At 39.3% G+C, this 16,413-nt stretch overlaps 2 protein-coding genes across 8 annotated transcripts in view; one reads left to right on the top strand and one right to left on the bottom strand.

Moving 5' to 3' along the window:
- LOC119535544 (ankyrin repeat domain-containing protein 26-like) overlaps positions 1–16,413 on the top strand; it is a 961,331-nt gene that overhangs the window by 773,529 nt on the left and 171,389 nt on the right. The gene's annotated exons all lie outside the window — the stretch shown is intronic.
- The window catches only part of LOC119535549 (amyloid beta precursor protein binding family B member 1 interacting protein), a 113,357-nt gene that overhangs the window by 48,017 nt on the left and 48,927 nt on the right, over positions 1–16,413 (bottom strand). For all 3 annotated transcript variants that reach the window (XM_037837903.1, XM_037837904.1, XM_037837905.1), the window contains 2 exons: positions 10,895–10,982; positions 6,753–7,045 (listed from right to left, as the gene is read on the bottom strand). In XM_037837903.1, coding sequence (XP_037693831.1) covers positions 6,753–7,045; positions 10,895–10,982 — 381 coding nt within the window. The remainder of the gene's footprint in view (positions 1–6,752; positions 7,046–10,894; positions 10,983–16,413) is intronic.

The following is a 16,413-nucleotide window of genomic DNA, read 5'->3' as shown; positions in this document are numbered from 1 at the left end:
GGGATTTGTGGGCTCCCTTGAAATCTTCCTGGACTCAACATTAAGAGCCTTGGCTCTATGCGGCTCACTAATCCTCAGATAGTTAGTCTATAATAAATACGCAACAGAGTAATGCTGCGTGTGATTCCATCTTTGGTCACTCAAAAGGCATTTTAGGAATTCTCAAAGTGTGGTGGGTTGAACCCCATCACCTCCCCCATAGATGCCCACATCCTGCGACTGGGACCTTATCTGGGAAAAGGGTCTTGGCAGACGTAATTAAGTTAAGGCTCTTGGGATCATCTGGGAGTACTGGGAGGGCCCTAAATCCAGTGACAAGTGTCTTTACAGGAGGAAAAGTTAGAAGAGGAAAAGGCAGTGTGACTAGAGGTGGAGACTGGAGTGACGTCCCTCAAGCCAAGCAGCATCACCAGCCACCAGGAGCTGGAGGGAGCCAGGCGTGGATTCTCCCTTAGAACTTCCAGAGGGAGCACGGGCCTGCCCTGGTCTCTGGAACTGCGAGAGAAGACATTTCGGTTGTTTTAAGCCACCTGGTTTGTGGTGATTTGCTACAGCAGCCCCAGGAAACAAGGGTCACGAGGGTCATATTTAAGAAATACCGATCATCAGGACACACAAGGACAAACGTGAAAGCCCCTGCAAAACGATCTGGGCTCCTACTTAAGGATATATGTTTTTAAGTGGCTTACTCTAAGAAAAAGAAAATCCTTAGAAGGGCCTTCTTTACTTTCATGAGAGACATATTATGAGTTGACATCCAAAATAATGATTATATGAACTTTCCAGTTGTTTGTACTCCAGGATTCAGAACTCTGTTACTGTCACACATTTCTCCCCTGCCTGCCCCCCCCAAATGCCCCATAACGTTACAAGTGATACATAGATATATCTTTGCCCTAGTGAACAGGGCTGCCAAATTCAACAGAATTCAACTCAACAAAGACATAATGAACACCTTCTATTCTTCAGGTACTGGGTTGGGACCAGGGAGGAGCCAGACTTGAATAAAACAAAACCCCCTTTCTGAAAGTTCTAGTGCCGTAGAGCGAGCCAAACATGTAAACCAACAGATGCCATTTGGAGAGAGAGATTCCTTTCATTCACAGGCCAGACACTGTTGCAGGTGTGGTGTGTACAAAAATGGAGGGAGAGCACAAGGTCTAGGGGGACGAAGGCGGTTCTGCTTCTATAAAGTCAAGGTGGACTTGCAGGGGAAACACGCCAAGACCCAGACACTGCCGTGGTGCTCAGGCTGCCTGGCCCAGTGCTCAACCAATCGTCCTCCATCCGCCACCCCACCTGTGTGCCTCAGTGGTCCTTGCACAGCATCCTGTGCACACTGCGATTCTAGAATCCCTAACCGTGCACTGTGCGTCCCCAGTCACAGGGCAGTGGTTCAAACATGGCTTCCTTGGTCACGTTGCCTGGACTCCAGCCCCGAGTTATCCACTCTCTGAGTCACCTTTCCAAATGTCAGTTTCTCACACACAAAATGAAGAAACAATGGTTCTTCCTCCTAAGGGTGTTGTAAGGATGGCACACCAAGCCGGGCATGGTGCTGGCACACAGCACACACTCGACACAGATTAGATATTATCACTACATCTCTGTCCCCTCCGCCCCCAGCTCCCCAAGTGCAGACGGTACATTTGCTGAGATAGGCACGATGGCATATTTAACTCTGGATTCACAGAAACTAACTAGTGTAGTAGTTGGCACCAACGTGTGTTTGCTGAACGAATTTATGCAACAAATATTAAATAAGGATTCACTATGTGCCCATAAAACAAAGGACACTTCTTTTTATTTTGAAGTTTTTATTTTGAAATACTTTCAAACTTACAGGACAATGAAAAAGTAATTCCATGCAGAGAACCCCAACATATCCCTATCCCCCTAGATACCCAGATCTGACAATTTTAATATTTTGCCACGTTTGCCATATCATTCTATCTATCCATCAATTTATCAATCCATCCATCTATCTATCCATCTATCTCTTTATTTATCAATCTATTTTGAACACCTGAATGTGGGTTGTACACATCATGTTCCTTGAACATGTAATACTGCCATGTACATCTCCTAAGAACAAAGATATTCACTTATGAATCCACCTTAAGTCCAGTTATCAAGTTCAAGAAATTTAACATTGATATAAAGCTTATAGCTTATACTCCAATTTTATCAGATGTCCCAATAAAATCCTTTTGAGCCTTCTCTCCTCACTTGTTAGATCCCATTCAGAATCATGTATTACATTTTAACTGTCAATGTCTCTTTAGTTGCTCTTTCTTTGTTTCCTTTTTTTATATTGTGGGAACAATACAACATAAATCTTCCCATCCCAACCACTCCCAAGCATACCAATCAGTGGGATTAATCACATTCACTATGTTTTGGTACCTTCACCAACTTCAATTACTAAAACTTTCCCATCTCCCCAAACAGAAACCCTATGTCTGTCTATTTAGCATTAACTCCCCATTCCTCTTGCCCTCTGCTCTTGGCAACCTGTACTGTAATTTCCGTCTCTTTGAACTTGAATAATCTTCAATAATTTCTTTGTAGTTACCATTGGTCTTAAATTTACATATAAATCTGCAATCTCATTTGCTATGATACCAGTTTAACCTCAATACTATACACAAACTATATTACTATACCCCTCTGTCCTCACCACCTTTTCTTATGTAGTTCTTGCCACAAATTACATGTTTATGCATTATGAGTCCATTATCACTGATACGTCATCACATTTTATGCATTTGCCTTTAAGGTCCTGTAGGAAGTAAAAAGTGGAGTCACAAACCAAAAAGACAATAGTACTGGCATTTATATTTACTGCTGTTGTCACCCTTACTGGAGATCTTTATTTCTTCATGCAACTTTGATCTATTGTCTATTGTCTTTTCCTTTCAACTTGCAGAACTCTCTTGAGCATTTCTTGTAGGGCTGATCTGATGGTGACGAACTCCTCAACTTTGTTTATCTGGGAATTTCTTCATCTCTCCCTCATTTTTGAAAGACAATTTTGCTGGATATAAAATTCTTGGTTGGCAGGTTTTTTTTTTTTTGTTTTTTTTTGCTTTCAGCACTGTAAATATGTCTTCCCACTGCCTTCTTGCCTCCATGGTTTCTGATGAGGAACTGTCATTTAATCTTATCAGGGCTCCCTTGCATGTAGCATGTTGCTTCTCTCTTGTGGCTTTCAGAATCTTTTCTTTATATTTGGTATTTGGCATTTTGATTATAATATGCTGCAGTCTATTTGGGTTTATCCTGTTCGGAGTTTGCAGAGTGTCTTTGATGTATACATTCACGTCTTTCGTTAAATTGAGAAGTTTTCAGCCCTTATTTCTTTGACTATTCTCTCTACCCCTTTCTTTCTCACTTCTCCTCAGGGACTCCCACAATGTATTTATTGCTTTGCTTGATGATTCCTCAGGCTTTGTTCACTTTTCTTCATTCTTTCTTCTTTCCGCTCCTCAGACTGGATGATTTCAATTGTTTTATCTTCAAGTTCACTGATTGTTCTGTCAACTCCAATCTGCTGTTGAACCCCTCCAGAGAATTTAAAAATTTCTGTTACTGTGGTCTTCAGTTCTGCCTGGTTCCATTCTATAACTCCCATCTCTCTATTGCTGTTTCCTTTTCCTGATTTCCTTTAGTTCTTTGAACATGTTTCCTTTAGCTCTTTGAGGATATTGAGGACAATTTTTAAAAAGTCTTTGTCTGGTATGTCCCAGGTCTGTTCTTCCTCATGGATGCTTTCTAATGCTTTAATCGTCTCCTTTGCCTGGGTCATCACTTCCTGATTCTGTGTATGTTTTATAACCTTTTGTAGAAACTTGGACATTTTGATATTTTTATGTGTAATTACTGGAATTTAGAGTCTGAGGTTGTTTCCCTTAAGCTTGAATCCAGCTAAAGTTATGATAAAGCTTTCCTTGAATGCCAGGAGCTAACAACAAAAAAGTAGGAAACAAAACACCAGTTTCTGTAGAGGGCGATTAAGGTAGCATGCATAAAGTCCACCTTCAGCAATACCAGAAACGTGCAACATGGCCGCCAGGGCTGATGCAACAACAGCTTGGGTTGCCCTCAGCCTTCTTTACGGAAGTAGGTCGCGCCAAAAGATCGCGCCAAAAGTGCTAACCTTACATCTGCCATCCACCCTAGCAACAGCAGCCGCCAATCCTAGTGCTAGCCTTACATCTGCCTTCCACCCTAGCAACAGCAGCCGCCAATCCTAGACCGCCACCAGCCCTTGCTAGCCACTCCCCTCTCTCCTAGAGTATATATGCTCTGCCTCCTCAATAAAGATTTGCAGCTTGATCAGGATACTTGTCTTGCTGTCATTCCTCGTGTCTCTTGTCCCATACCATTCTTCCCTCACAGGATTTGGAGCCTCCGTTGATCGTCCCGCGGGCCGGGACAGTTTCAAAGGAAACAAAACAAAACACTGAGCCAGTGCTCTCCTTCGGGGTTTATTCATTCAATCAGTTTAGTGAATAGCCCTAGGCCAAAGTGTAGAGGCGATCCCGATCCTTTCTGTGCATGCATGCTTTCTTCGGCATGCATGTGTGGCTCTAGGAATTCCCCCATTTACACAGCTCCAAATGTCTCTTCTACCCTAGGAAACAGTTCTTCACGGTCCCAGGCACTGCACTCTTCGTCCTACAGCAAATCCCTGGCCCCAGCAGCACGACTTGACAGCTGTCCCCCAGCATTCTGCAGGAGAGCTCCATGAACTGCCTTCCCCATGCAGGGCACGTCCTGGGGTGGCGAGCCTGGGAGGGCCACCACCAGACTGGGTCAGACATACATGCTCCCAGCATGTGCACAAGGGTTACTCTGCTCCCTCCGGAATCGGGACCAGGGATCCACACTGGGAGTGCGGGCGGGCTTTATGCCAAGCAGGTGAGGGGGAAGGAAGATGCTTGCTAGGGCTCCATGAGATCCTACCACTTTTAAGTAGCCTTTTTCTTGATTCAGTGCTCACCCCGTTACTGCAGTCCTTTAGCTTTACTGGAGCTTTGAGAACGATGTCTCTGCCAGTTCTTGCTGGCTGTTCAAGGCATCTTTGGGGCAGAGCCCTGAAGCATCTCACTCTGCCATCTTAACTGGGTTGGGGATTACAAAGGACAACTTTGACCCATGTTCAGGATGGAAAAGAATGTTTTGGATGTTCATATTCATGTACACTTATAAAGAAACAGTGTTCTTATTAGCATCTTCAAAAACAAGGCATAGTTCCTACAGCAGTGAGCAAATGTTTCCTGAGAAGCACTCTACCCTCTGACATCATCAATCACCATGAGATTAAGGGGCTACAGGGACTCATCTGCAAAGCAGAGAGGCTACTTTGCCCTTTCTCAGAATCTTTTATGTGGATATTTATCAAGAACAATTGCAGCTAACCTTTAGGATTTATTAAGTGCAAGGTACCTTGCATTGATTATCACATTTACTGTGCTAAGTGCTTTGCACTGATGATCACATTTAACCTTCCCAACCCCAGGAAGCAAGTAATGTTATTGTTCCTTTTAGAGAGGTTAAACAACTAGCCTAAGTGCATACAACTGAACTACTCCATCAAAAGTGACTTATCATTTGTTCTTCATTCTTTCCTCCTGTGTAAAGGGTCTTATTTACTTACACAGTAAGATTGTTGTAAATCATGTCCAGTGGCATTTTTTGAGAACTGAAAGTGTGGATTTATTGAGGAGGACTTAAAACAATTCAGTGGGGTGTCAGCCTGTTAGTGAGGCAGCTACTGTAGGGAGTCATTGTCAGAGGGAATGGAGGGGATCTAGGCACAGAAATTCCGTACACTAGACGAACTTTCCTCTTATGTAAGTCTCAGTTTTCTTCTTGGCTGTCAAACTAAACCAGGGCGGCTTGTGTTTATATGATTGCTTCTGTGTTTTTATCTGTCCGTTTACCATAACTTCTGGGACTATTGTGTGAGGTGTTCCTTTCTTAGTGATTCTTGGGATAATATATTAAACTAGATTCAGAACATTAGAACTGTTAGAGATGCCAAAATTCCATTCTACTATTAAAAGTTTAAAACAATTTTTAATTATTTAATTGACTATTACATTGCTGAAAATTGAGATAAATATGGTGGTAATATTTTTTATAGAAAAAGTTAAGAAAGATGGAGGCAAAATAGCTCTACCCAAAAGATTTTGGGGCAATTTTCTGTTGGTATGATTTTTACATGTTGTTGCCTTTTCATTTGAATCCAATGAATCAGAAGTACAGATATGACTCTGTCCATGTATAATGTCTGAATAATATTCTCAGAAATTACCTACCCAGCAAATAGTACATCAGCAACATTTCTTTCACCATCAAGAACTAAATTAGTTTGTTATTAAAGAAATGTATGATTTTATTAAACTATAAAATAGAGTGTAATTAAACAATAAATATTCAGTATAGAAAAATTTGTAGGTGCCTAAAAATCAGTCCCACAGTTCATATAAAATTAATAAAACCTTTCCCCAAATGGTTGAGTATTATCAGGGAGTGCCTGCATACAAATATAGTTTAACCAAATTATAATAATTCCTGAATGTGCACCTAATGTGATCTTCTAACACACCCATGTGCCTTGTTTATGGGGCACTCTACCTTTGTCATGGACAGCCATGTTGTCCTTGATATTTTTTGTTTCTCAGGTGTAGGAAGGTGTTGGGCAGCAGAAGTCAATGTCTGGCCATTCCTGGCCACTCACTCACCTGGGACACAGGCTCAGGAGGTGGTGGAGGAAGGGGAAGGTCTAACATGGGATCAGCTGGTGGGGGTGGTAGATCGTCCTCGTATTGGTAAACGCCAGTTGCAGCAGTGTTTGCTTCATATCCAAGAGAGGCTGCACTGTCGAAATCCGGTGCTTCCAGACATGCTGCATGGTGCTGATTCTGGGAGGACTCTCTCTGGGCCTGGATTGTCCTCTGCTCAGCCTCACTGATGTCCGCCACCAGATCGGCCATCAGAGCGTCCAAATCCTTGTCCTCCAGTGCGTTTAAGGACTCTGATAAGAAAAATCACATTAATGATCAAAACAACTATTTTGTACCTGGGAAAATGGAAAGGAGATAATTTTTAACAGGAATATTTGAGGAGAGGGATCATTATTTTAATTCCTTATGACATAATGAGAAAGCTTGAAACCATTTCTATTCAATCGCGCACATACAAATCTAGGAATTCCAGAAACAATTATTGCTGCATTCACCGAGAGTTCAAGGTGCGTGAGCTCACAAACACTGAGGAAAGAACGTCAAAGGAGAAAACATGATGCCTATAGTGCAGGAGATCATGGACCAGCTCTCCAGTTAAATCCACACCATAAATGGCTGCGTAAATAGGAATCCTTGTAGATCCTGCTGCTAGATCTTGGAGTTTTAGAGAAGTGGGGAAATCGGGTGGACGGGGATGTCTCTCTAAGCATTTGGAAGGCAGACAGAGTTCTGCTGATAAATATATTCGGAAGAAAGTGGGTCTCAACCAACTGGAGTCTAATATGCCTTTAGACTTCGGGGTGAGGATGGAGCGTCTGTAGCACACCACATGAGATAGGGACACTCATGTTGAAAGAGCGAGCAACTAATGTCACATAGAAGGGGTCAAAGGGCTAAGGGGGCTGAGGAGTGAAAAAAAAAAAGAGGTAGTTTTATGGGGGTAAGTGGAGAAAACTTTATGAAGACAGTGAGCTGGGCAGACATGGATTTTTAGAGAGGGGGAAGGAGGACATTTTACAAGAGAGTCCCTTCCACCTGCGAGATTACTGCTGCAGACGTGAACAGGAATGCTGCCTGGAGTGGGTGGATTGAAGTGGGATCGGGGTCGGGAGAATGCGAGCAGAGAGCTCTGACGATCCAGTGTACGTTAGATGGCTAACAACGTAACGAACAAATGCAGCCTGGAAGTGATCAACGAGGAAGAAAATGCTAGCTGCTTTGTGTAGGATGAACTGGAATGAGGAAATGGGAGCACTGGAGATGAAACCTACTCAGTAACAAATAAGCATACAGCTTTGTAAAATAACTTATGGCCAAACATCCACCAAAACTCCATGTGGCATATTCCATTGTTAATAGTTCTAACGTACAGTCCTCTCCCTAAAGTTTGGCTCTCCTAAATGTGTACAAAGGGCTTATTTTATTCTAAACCAGTAATACATCCAATTTCTTTATAAAATTAAGTTAAATCAATTTAAAATGTTTTCAGAGAAAATATATGTAGGACAATGAAGCATATTAATAATTTCCTAACGTTATCAATTACATTGTGACCCTGCTGACATAGAAACAAATACTTGTTAACCTTCTGCGAAGATTTTAGGGACAAAATTCCCATAATAATACTTATATTAACAATTTCCAAAACAAATTATAATCTTAAATATAATAATATGGAATTGGCGAATAAGAGAGAAATGAATTCCATTCTGAAGTTTGTCACTAACTCTCTGGATGATTTTGAGAGAAGTTTTTTTAACTCACTCTAGCAATGTCTTTTAAGAGAAGACACTAAAAACTCCATTCCTATTCTAATTCTCTGCACGTTTAATTTTCTGCATGCCTCAGTGTTTTTTTGTGGTGGTGTCCTATACCTGAATTGTACCGTAGCTGTACACCTCAGCTCCTTAACGAGATGAGTTTCTTGTTATGGGGCTTTAAACATTACACACCTTTATATATTGCTGGGTTTCTTTGTTCCTATCATTTTCAGTACTTTTTTGATACTGGGTACAGAGTTAACGCTTAGGAAGCATGAGCTGAGTGGACTTCAACTGAACTGAGCTAAAATATTGATAAAATTTTAATTTTAATCAAACTGATTAAAGCTCTAAGCTTTTAATGGTGAGGTGGGGCTAAATCTTGCATTGCTCTCATGTAAGTAAGTGCTATCTATTAATGTCAAAATTTTACAGAAGTACATTACTCTTTTGGCACTACAGGAATGTTACCATCTCCACAGACATGACCGACAGAACAGTAAGTTTATACGGCAAAGTGAAGAGAAGTAGGGAGTAGAAAAAGGAGAAAATTGGAAGATGCATATTACAATTTATCAAGAGACTGACACTGGCATTTCTTGATTTATGGAAATATTACTGAAAATGATAAAAGCAAAGAAACTCAGTGAGTGACAGAAATAAAACTCAGAACGCTGGACTTCTGTAAATGGACTTTTCTCTTACTGTACTTTGCATTAGTTTTTTTTTTTTTAATTAAATTCAATTTTATTGAATTACATTCACACACCATACAATAATCCGTGATATACAATCCACTGTCCACAGTATGATAACATAGTTATGCGTCCATCACCGCAATCTATCTCTGAACATTTTCCTTACATCAGAAAGAACCAGAACAAGAATAAAAAGTAAAAGTGAAAAAAGAACACCCAAATCATCTCCCCCATCCCACCCCATTTGTCCTTTAGTTTTTATCCCCATTTTTCTACTCATCCATACACCAGATAAAGGGGGTGTGATCCACAAGGTCTTCACAATCACACTGTCACCCCTTGTAATCTACATTATTATATAATTGTCTTCAGGAGTCCAGACTGCTAGGTTGGAGTTTGGTAGTTTCAGGTATTTACTTCTAGCTATTCCAACGCATTAAAACCTAAGAGGTGTTATCTATATAGTGCATAAGAATGTCCACCATAGTGACCTCTCGACTCCATTTGAAATCTCTCAGCCACTGAAACTATTTCATCTCATTTTGCATCCCCCTTTTGGTCAAGAAGATACTCTCAGTCCCACGATGCCGGGTCCACATTCATCCCCGGGAGTCATATTCTGCATTGCCAGGGAGATTTACAACCCTGGGGGATTTACAACCCTGGGGGGAGGGCAGCGAGTTCACCTGTCGAGGTGGCTCAGTTAGAGAGAGAGAGGGCCACATCTGAGCAACAAAGAGGTACTCAGGGGGAGACTCTTAGGCACAATTATATGCAAGTTTAGCCTCTCCTTTGCAGTAACGAGCTTCATAAGGGCAAGTCCCATGATCGAGGGCTCAGCACATCAAACCGCCAGTCCCAACGTTTGTGACAACATCAACACCAGTCCAGGTGAGGATGTCCAACACATCCGCACCTTCCCCCAGATCCTCGGGGCTGGGGAGGGGGAGGTTGTAAATATATTTTTTATTATCTGCCCAAATTACTCTGGGATGTGTCATTATTTCACTCCAGCCTATCGTATCTCACTTCCTATTCAAAGTTGCAACTTTGCATTAGTTTTTATAGGCCCAGCAAGTCTTTGGCAAATCTTTTCCTAGAGTTACAGTGAGTCTTCATTAACTTGGAAGCAGTTGCTTCAAGATGTATTCTAATTTGAATAGCACATGGGCTGAATATTTTTTCTGCACTAAATAAGAGAGATTTTTGTTAAGAAAATAAAGTGACAATCTCAGGGTGAATAAAAAAGTCAAATAGAGCAACTATATTAGGTTATATAGAAATTAAAAATACATTTTGAAGCATCTGTATATTTGTTGTCAGAAATGAAATGAACAGTTCATTACTAACTTTAAAGAGACATTTCCTTATTAAAATTCTTTTACATGGCTCCTTATAACTCTATGGGATTATTTATAACAAGAAACTCCCTTACTTCTTCAAAAAATAAACGAGTTAAGACTTCTCACAAGTGCAAGACGGTACTCTCTTCATTACAGGCAAAACCATCTTCAGGGCTCTCGCAATTCAATAAAACACGATCTGAAATCCAGTACTTTAAAGGTGACACTTATCACAAAGTCCAATTTCCTTTAATTTTGCTTTCAAATGTTTTCTCCATACAAATTGCAGTCATCATTAAGATTTCAAGGTACTTACGAAAAGAAATGACGTCACTTACCATTTAAGTCTTTAAAACCGACACTGTAGTTAAATTCGGCTCTGGGTGCTTTGAAGTCAGGAGGGGGGAGAGTGTCAACTCCTAAACTCTGTGGAAACAGACACCCCACCCCCAAAATGATTAATTGTTCAAACATTTTTTGCAGCATATTTTAATCAAGTAAAAAATTATTACTCACACATTATTTGATCCTTATTTGAAAATATTTTAAGTGATTTTTTTCCTTTACAGAAAATTTCAATTAAAAAATTATTCTAGAAGGAACATCTTGCAACAAAACATGTTAACTGAGACTGATGAGAATGAGACAGTTAATTTTTATAAACAACAGGAAAAATTTCCTATAGCGATGCATTTGTGATACCTACACCATGGATAGATCTAAGAGAACTTAAGTAATGTTATCAAAGAAAAGCAATATTTAGTCACTTGGAGGAGAAAAATTGTTTCAGAATACAATCTGACATTATACAGCAAAATGTTATGCTGTTATTCTTACCTAACAAAATGTTAAAACACAGAATAAGTTATTAATTTAGTAAATAACCATATCTTATTAATTGAAAAATGTGACCTTGTGTAACAAGTTACATTACATTGCAATTCAAATTTTTAAACATATTTTTCTGTCCACAGTTTGAGAAGTGATATCACCTGTTCTTAAACATGAATGCTTTTAGAACAGTAAATAAATTCTTTGATGTTAATTTACCCTGGTAAATAATAATCTTATTCATATCTTAAATTTCTGAAGAAAACCAATCATTATATATTTGAGAAAACACTAACAAAATATAATCACTAGTAAGTAGGAAAAAAAGGCCATAATCAAGAAAGCAAAAAAAAAAAAAAAAAAAAAAAAAAAAAACCTTAATGCAATCAAGTTAGAATCAAGAATAAGTGGCTGGGACCCCAGATTTGATTTAAGAAAACAGAAGGAACATGCAGAAATTGACTAGGAAAGAGGGGCTTGAAGTATGAGGCAAATGCCAGAAAAAAACTTTAGTGGAAGAAAGTCCAAAAACTCATTAACCATTTTGTTTTTCAATGACTAAGAAGTCCAACATCACAATTAGGGTAGCCAACTAATTTTTTCCTCAGGAATATAATTTGCTCTAGTATTTAATGAAATTAAAAGTAGTTTTTCTAACAAAACATTAATGCAGAAATGTGTGATAAAACACTATTCTAGTAAAATGAAGAGAAAGGATAAAAGAGGGAAACTGATTTTAGGAACAAGGTACTTTAATCGAAGATAAGTCATTCAAAGCCCAAGATGAAGTTAAGCGTATAGCATTTTGTTCTGCGTGTCTGGCAAGGCCAGCAAAATCATTTTAGGTGGTATATTTAAAAATTACAAACATTTTAAATTTAAAGCATTGTGCATCTATTTGGATGTATATTAAGAAAAAAATAAATTAAACCATCTAACTTCTTTTAGATGAAGTTTAATTTAAAAATCAATTCGAGACAAATATTCATAAAATAATAGGATTGGTGGATTGCAAGTATGGTGAAAATCTTAAAGGCGATATGTGAACAAATGAAGTTTGGGAACATTACTTTACACTAACCTTAAAAACCAAATGAAAATTTATTTTATTAGAAGTTGCATAATGATGATTTTCTAATTCTTCATTCTAATGTATTAGCTGGAATTCTTCTCTAAAGAACAACTTTTATCAAATATTTGTCTACTTGAAATACAATTTGGCTAAGATAATGCTTGATTCTTTCCCTTTATTTAACAATTATCAGAGTAATAAATTAATGCCCTGGCAACTCCCAGTCGTGATCAATAAAGTGGTTTTTGTTTTTGTGGCTTTTGTTTATTTTTGGCATTATTATGAGTGAACAGTTTCTTTTTTGCCATGTAGAAATTTTAAATTTTTATACATTTAAATACATTATTCTTTCTTTTATGACTTCTGGGTGTGGTGTTTTGCTTAGGAAGCTATACATTTTAAGATTATATAAAAATTTCTCCCCTGTTTTCTTCTATACATATTTCACATATTTAGGTCTTTGATTCATAGGGCTCATTTGGGTATAAGGATTGAGGTAGAAATGCAGCTTTTGATTTCTCAGACGTGTTATAACAACCAATTTATTACATAATCCTCCTTTTCCCCACTTATTTAAAAGGCCACTTTTATCGGATTTTAAATACTTGTATGTATTTAGATGTAATTCTGTTTCACTAACCTGCCTTTCCTTACTCTTCTCTTTCATATCTTTCTGGCTTTTGTGCATTAAAAAAATTCCTATATAAACAGTAGAATCTGTCTGTTTCCCACTCCCCACAAAAAATGTATCGGTTTCTTATCTTCCGATATATATGGACACATGCAACGCACAAACACCCCTCCCACCCCCACACTTCTTTAGGAGAGCTTGAAAGCTTTCTCCACACAGATCTATATTTCCTGTTACTCCATTCTGGTTGCTATTTGCAGGTAGGTAATTACTGACTTTTCTAATTAACTGTGACTACAAAACCTTACAATGCCATCTTCTTTCAGTTGATTCTTTGTGGGTTGTGAGTTGTGGAAACTACAGACTTCCACACTGTTTCACCCCTTGCCTGACTGAAGTGGGAAACGGGGAGAGGGGGACCGAGGGAGCCTCTCTGATCTGCTGACAGCTTGAACATGGTTCCCAGATGCCGGGCGACGCTGCCTTGGGCCACAGATGGTTTCCTCCCTTCCTCTTTCACCCCAGGGCTGGGCTGATTTTGAGGGACCAAACATGGCCTGTGGGCGCCGGGGGAGAGCCGCCCGTGCCTACTTACAGCCGTCGGTTACAGTGTAGCAAAGAAACAGGAACAAATCTTGTTCCTTCTCTCTTTTCCTCAAACTTGAACTTTTCTGACCTCAAAAACGCAGTATGTAGGAGCTGTGCTCAAAGGCTCTGTTTTATCATTATTGCCACATCGATACTGGGTGTAGAAAACATAATTTACATAGATTTGGATAAATTTTCTCCCTGTTCCAAGGATTATTATGTGTGTTCTTTGAAAGTTACAAAACTAATATTATTCATTACAGAAACTTGGATAGAACAGGAAAACAAAAGCAAGAAAATAAACATCACTGAATATAAATCAACCTGATTAATCACATTATCTAGAGAATTTATATCTTTATTTCTCAAACTGATCTACGGAAGACTGAATGGTTTATTAACAATTCCACACCTATTGTTATTCTGCCCATCTATTTTTATATCTCTTGCTTTTTTCCCCATGTTTTGCTGTCATATTTTTCAGCATACTGAGGTCCATGGCTGGTAAAACCTGGATTTGATTTGTACCCTTCGTTAACAAAAAAATGACTCTCTACTTATATTTGGTCTCAAATCTTCATTTGTCTGATATAATTGTGACTTTATCTCCCACTTACTTTTGGCTATATTTTTTGAATATATTATACCCACATTTAACTTTTGGATGCTCTCACTCATTTCGATGTGTGTCTCTTTTAAATGTCAGGTCGTTGGATTGTGGTTTATGGTCTAGATATAGATATTTGCCTTTCTATTCCCAAATTTGTGTTGACTGGTCTTATTTAATGCATTCTTTTCATGTTTTCCTGTTGCTTTCTTTGTTTTCTCTTTACTCTTTTCTTTCACTTTTTTCTTTTCATGGTCTCAAGGGCATATATTTAATTTTCAATTCCACTAGTAGCTGCCTTTGTTTATTTTAAGAAAATACCTGAACTGCTGTTTTCTAATTATCTGCATCAGAGAAACAGTATCTATTACCTATATTACTAAATTCTCAAATTTTCTTCCAATATTTGTTAGTATAACCTAGTCAATCAGACCCAGGTCATTATTATTGAATTATTGAATTGCTACTGCTATGCTTTCTTTTAAGATTTATTTGTGATATTGACCTCTTGATGTATTACCATACTAATAAGTAATTTAGACTTATTCTGTTTAAATGGTCTTGATGTTGACTTACAATCCCTTTAAAATACTTTTTACTTATTTTTATTGGTCGGTTGACTAGCAATACATATTTTTGCAACTTCTCAGGAAATGCATGTGTGTGGTATACTTTTAAGACTGTATATTTCAGAATATAGAAAATAAATAAGTGTATAAAGAGAGAGACAGGGAAAGGAGGAAAAGAGAATGATAAAGCAATCAGGACAATGTGAGGAATCTGGGAACTCCCTAGTAAATGGGAGTTCTTTGTACTATTCTTTCAACTTTTCTGTCAGTTTGAAATTATTTCAAAATAAAAAGCTAAAATCACATGTATTGCATTTTAGTTCCCTTTAATTTTTGCTGATTTGGGGAGATTAGGAAGCCTCAGGTCAAACCACCCCTCCCAACCATACCCCATTTCAAAAAAGAACAGAATAGGCACAAAATTCACAAATGGAGATCAAAACATCAGCTTTTCTAATGAGTGGTGGGGTAGCTTGGAGCTGTTATGTTCCCCAGGAAGGGCCGTGTTCTTTTAGTCCAGCCCTGTGGGTGCAGACCTACTATGGGTGGGACCTTGTGGTTAGGTTGTTGCAGTTGAGATGTGACCCACCCCATTCAAGGTGGGTCTTAATCCTTTCACGAGAGTCCTTTATGAGAGGATAAGAGAGATGAAACCAAGAGAAGCATGGATGGAGAAAAAGCCTGGGAGGAGCTGAGAGAGAGACTGAAGCTAGAAGCTGAAAGCAACAGAACCCAAGAGAGAAGGACCAGCAGACACCAGCCACATGCCTTCCCATGTGACAGAGGAGTCCCAGATGCCGGCAGCCCGCCTTCAGGGAAGGCGTTGTCCTGTTGATGCCTTAATTTGGACTTTTTCATGGCCTTAGAACTGTAAATATGTAGGCTAATAAATCCCCATTGTAGAAGCCAACCCATTTCTGGTATATTGCACTCTGGCTGCTTTAGCAAACAGAAACAAGTGTGAAAATACCCGGCTGTCTGAAAGGGTATTTGAAACTGGCCAAAATGAAAAACAGATGTTAGACCCCAGGACACAGGAAGGCCTCGTCCTTCCCCTGATGCTTGGGGACCTGCCTGCAGGAGGGCTGTGCTGGCCAAGCAGACATTACCCACGAGCCTCCACCAGCCGGGCCTCCCCTGTGGTCACCAGGACCGAAGGCAGCTGCAAGGCCCCAGAGGGGCTCTTCCTATTTCCAGTGACTGTAAAAATACCCAGCTGTGTCGGACGAAAACCCCAGATTCTACCCGAACAGGACAGCGGCCCCTCCCACCGCGGCAGAAGTGAGCAGATGGGAAGAGAGAGCTCACAAATGCGGGGTCAAATCCTCTCCCCCTCATGGGGAAGCAAGAAAAAGTCTTCTAATCTATAGAAATGTGGTCACCGGCCAAATACTCACCTTCTGACAAGCACTTAAGCCCATGGGCTTATATTATCTCTTCTTTCACAGACTCCAAACTTCCTTGAATTTCATTTTGGAATATAAAGTAGATGCTAACTAAAATGTGTTTACTTTTCCTAGAACAATTTTTTTTTTTTTTCTAAAACATAGACTATAGTT

The sequence above is a fragment of the Choloepus didactylus genome, chromosome 5 (assembly GCF_015220235.1).
Source record: "Choloepus didactylus isolate mChoDid1 chromosome 5, mChoDid1.pri, whole genome shotgun sequence".
Classification (NCBI taxonomy): Eukaryota; Metazoa; Chordata; class Mammalia; order Pilosa; family Megalonychidae; genus Choloepus; species Choloepus didactylus.
This window is presented reverse-complemented; position numbering and strand designations above follow the sequence as displayed.